At 60.9% G+C, this 3,705-nt stretch overlaps 1 protein-coding gene across 1 annotated transcript in view; it reads right to left on the bottom strand.

Annotated features, from left to right (window-relative positions):
- Positions 1-3,351, bottom strand: part of NPBWR2 (neuropeptides B/W receptor 2) — a 6,925-nt gene extending 3,574 nt beyond the window's left edge. Inside the window, exons 1-2 of the mRNA XM_008588059.1 lie at positions 2,355-3,351; positions 1,513-1,578 (exon numbers count right to left, since the gene is read on the bottom strand). Coding sequence (XP_008586281.1) covers positions 1,513-1,578; positions 2,355-3,351 — 1,063 coding nt within the window. The remainder of the gene's footprint in view (positions 1-1,512; positions 1,579-2,354) is intronic.
- Positions 3,352-3,705: the final 354 nt, after the last annotated feature.

Raw genomic sequence — 3,705 nt, 5'->3', positions numbered from 1 at the left:
CGCCCCGCCCCGCCCCCAACCCCGCAGCTGGGCGTGGTCTAGACGTCCCACTTCTCTGATCCTCGGGTTTCCTACCCCCGTGCTAAGGGGACAGCAGAACCTTCCTTGAGGGGTTGTGGGCAAAGGCTGGGGGCCTGCGGAGGGGTCGGGGGTCCCGCTGGACCTCAGGAAAGCCTGAGTTCACCAGCTGCTTTGTATTCCACCCACCAGGGAGGTCTGGCAGACCCAGCTGTGAGTCCTCAGAGGGGCTCTGGGTGGGGATGGCAGTGAGGGTTGGTGACTGGAAGGAGGGCCAGGCTCTCCCTGGGAGCAGGAGCTGCTGGTGGTGGTGGGGGGCGGACATGGCATAATGAGCTGGTCAGTGTGGCCCCCTTCCTGGTGCCCTACCTACTCCTGTATCAGGAAGTGCGGTAGAGGGATGGGGGTGGGGGGTGGGGGGTAGGGAGAGGCCAGTGACTGACTTAGGCAGGATCCTGGTGAGAACTCTACCCTCTCTCTTGTCTGGCCTTGGCTCCCCAGTCTTTGGGGTCTTGCTGGGCCCTGGATGAGGACTCTCTTTCCCCTCGGCTGTCCCTGATCTGCCTTGCTCCCCACTGCAGTGTTCCCAGTGGACAAAACACAAAGGGGGAGGGGAAGACTCTGCTGCTCCAACTGCTGGGGCCTGAGAACAAATGGGGGGGGCACGTGGTGGGAGACCCCAGCCTGGGCGAAGTGGTCTCTGGCTTGGCCCTGCACCCTTCCCCCAGCTCAGCGCCTATCACCCTCCTGCCTTTTGTGTGTTCACATTCCCGCACGTCACACCTGGCTCTGGCACCCGCCCTGGTCCAGAGCGCATCTCAGCTGTCTCCTCAAGAAGCTCACAGGCACAGCAGCGGCTGCGGATGTGGTAATTAGGCTGCTCTCCTGAGGTGTGACTGCGGCGCAGTGAAGACTCAGGTCTGGGAGCAGCTCGTTCTTCCCAGCGGGGTGTGGGTGCTGGTGCTGGTTCAGAAACGTCCGCAGCCCCTGGGTGTGGGCTGGACTCGGTGACTCACTCCTAATCCGTGAAATGTGGTGGGAGAGCAGTGATCGCCTTCGGGGCTAGCTCACAAAAGGCACGCTGGTCCTCTGGGTGCTCTCCTGTGAAGCCAGCCACCATGTGGTGAGGACGCTCAGACAGCCCCACGGAGAGTCCACTGGGAGGAACTGAGGCCTCGGCCATCAGCCGTGTGGGCCGGCCTTCTTGGAGGCAGCTCCTCCAGCCCCAGTACAGCTTTTGGATGGCCAGAGCCTTGGCCAGTGTCCTCACTGAAATTTCATGAGCCACCCTGAGCCAGAACCACCCAAATAAGCCACTCCACAGGAGCTGTAAAATAATAAATGTTTTAAGCTTCTGGAGAAATTTGCAACGCAACAGTAGATAACTAATACAGTGTTGCTAGGGAAGGTAACCCAATGGAGATGACATTTGAGTTGTTTTGAGCTGACCAGAGGCCTGAGGCCTGGAAAGCTGGAGTGCCCGCCCTGGTGCACCTTGTGGAGTGGCGGATGGCCTGCATGCAAGCTGAGTAGACTGCTCAGAGCTCTGGGTCATGAGGACTAAAGTAACACCAAGCGACTCACACCAGCTGGGGGCCACAGGACCAAAGACTGGGAGCCTGGCCGAGGCCCACCAGGAGGTCTTCAGGGACCTGTCCTGGCCCTTCCTGCCTGGCAGGCAATGGTCTCTGAGCAGCCTGCACCTCAGAGTTCTCTCCACTCCTGAAGTTTCAGCAGCTCCTGCACATCCAAGGGGCAGATGGCCTGTAGACCGTGGTGGCCAGAGATCCTGGCAGAAGGGCCCTGTGTTCTATAGCATGACATGAGGGGGCCGTAGGCCATGGCATGGGGGGCAGTAGGGGGCAAGGTCTGGTGATACGTTACTTGGGCTCCAAGCTGTGAGTGGACCTCGAGATGTCATGCAATGCGGTGTCCTTGGCCATTGCGGTAGCGCTTGGCTTTGCTGCCCAAGGCATCCACATTTTGTCCCCTCCCAAGCCTATCTCTGGAGGAGCCCGAGGAGGCCTGACTGGGGACACAGTGCTGGCCCCGGCATGAGAGCACAGTTTGGTTCCTCCCCCTCCAGACACTGACATCCATCTGTCTGTCTCTGTAAGTGAGAAGATGCAGGATGCCTGTTGTGCTGAGACCTGGGCTCCATGCTGTCCATGCAGCAGAGACACAGAAAGGGATGTACCCATCGTTGTCTGGTGGCCAACCTCCAGGGGCCTATATCTCTCTGCATGAAGAAGACAGGGAGAGGACGTGAACTGGTGGGATGTCCCCCGAGACAGCTGCTTTTCCTGGAAACAGCTGGGGTGCTCAGGCCCCTCGGCACCGGAGCATGGTACGGAAGTTCTTGCGGAAGCTGTCGTCTAAGAAGGCGTAAAGAAAGGGATTGATGCACGAGTTGGCGTAGCTGAGGCTGGTGACGACGTATGACATGCTGATGACCAGCGAGGTCTGGGGCAGGTCTGTGATCAGGGCCACAACAGAGGCCAGGTGGAAAGGTGTCCAGCAGAGGAGGCACACAGCCAGCACAGCCAGGACCAGGACAGTCACCTTCCGCTTGGCCTTGCCCAGAGCCTTGGCACTGGAGCGGAGCTGCACGGCCCGCAGCCTGCGCAGCAGGTCCAGGTAGAGCACACAGATGGTGCACACGGGCACCACGAAGCCCAGGACCAATGTGTAGATGCGGCTGGCCTTGAACCAGGTCCTCTCAGGCCGTGGGAAGCTCAGCCCACAGCTTGGGACCTGCAGCTCATTGCTGTAGACACTGGCAAAGGAGAAGAAGGGCAGGACGAGGACGGTGACGCCCAGCCAGACACACAGACTGGCCACCTTTGCCCCCCGGTGGGTGCGCCAGGGCACGTGGCGGGACCGTACAGTGGCCAGCACCACCAGGTAGCGGTCCACACTCATCATGGCCAGGAAGTAGACACTGGAGAAGATGTTGTAGTGGTCGAGAGCCAGCACCAGCTTGCAGAGCAGCTCCCCGAAGGGCCAGCGCTGCAGCAGGTGCTCGGCGATGTTGACCGGCAGCACCAGCGTGAAGAGCCCGTCGGCCACGGCCAGGTTCAGGATGAACACGTTGGTCACCGTCTTCATCTGGGGTGCCCTCAGTATCACATAGATGACGGCCGTGTTGCCAGCCAGCCCCACGACACAGATGGCAGAGTACACAGCTGGCAGGAGCACATAGAGGGTGGGCAGTGGCTGGGGGAAGGTGGCGTTGGGCCGGGTGCCATTGTCCTGAGAGAGGTTGGCTTCCGTCGTGGTGGTGAGGGACGAGCCTCTGCAGTCGGGGGGCTCTAGGTGCCTGGTGGCCTGCATCATGAGGTGGGACCGCTGGCAATTCGTGCCCTTGGCAGGTGGGGGGTGCCTCAAAGTCGGGCGTCTGGGCAGGGGCCTGTTTGTGCTGGATTCTGGGAGAGAAACAACCAGAAACACCTCAAGTCCTCTGTCAGAGGTTGCGGCCACTTTGTCAGGCCAAGGACGTGCAGGGTCCTTCTTTCCACCTCAGTCCCAGGGCCAGAGAGAGCCCGGTAGTGGCCTCCTCCAGCCTCCTCCTGGGAGGCGCTTTTGGCAGGTCCATTCCTTTCCCCACCTTCAGGGAGCAGCCTGACCACCCTCCTGGGGGCCAGAGAGAGCCCGGTAGTGGCCTCCTCCAGCCTCCTCCTGGGCGGC

Source organism: Galeopterus variegatus, unplaced genomic scaffold (genome assembly GCF_000696425.1).
Source record: "Galeopterus variegatus unplaced genomic scaffold, G_variegatus-3.0.2 Scaffold4651, whole genome shotgun sequence".
NCBI classification, from domain to species: domain Eukaryota; kingdom Metazoa; phylum Chordata; class Mammalia; order Dermoptera; family Cynocephalidae; genus Galeopterus; species Galeopterus variegatus.
Note: the sequence above shows the minus strand (reverse complement) of the source record. Positions and strands in the feature narration are given on the sequence as shown.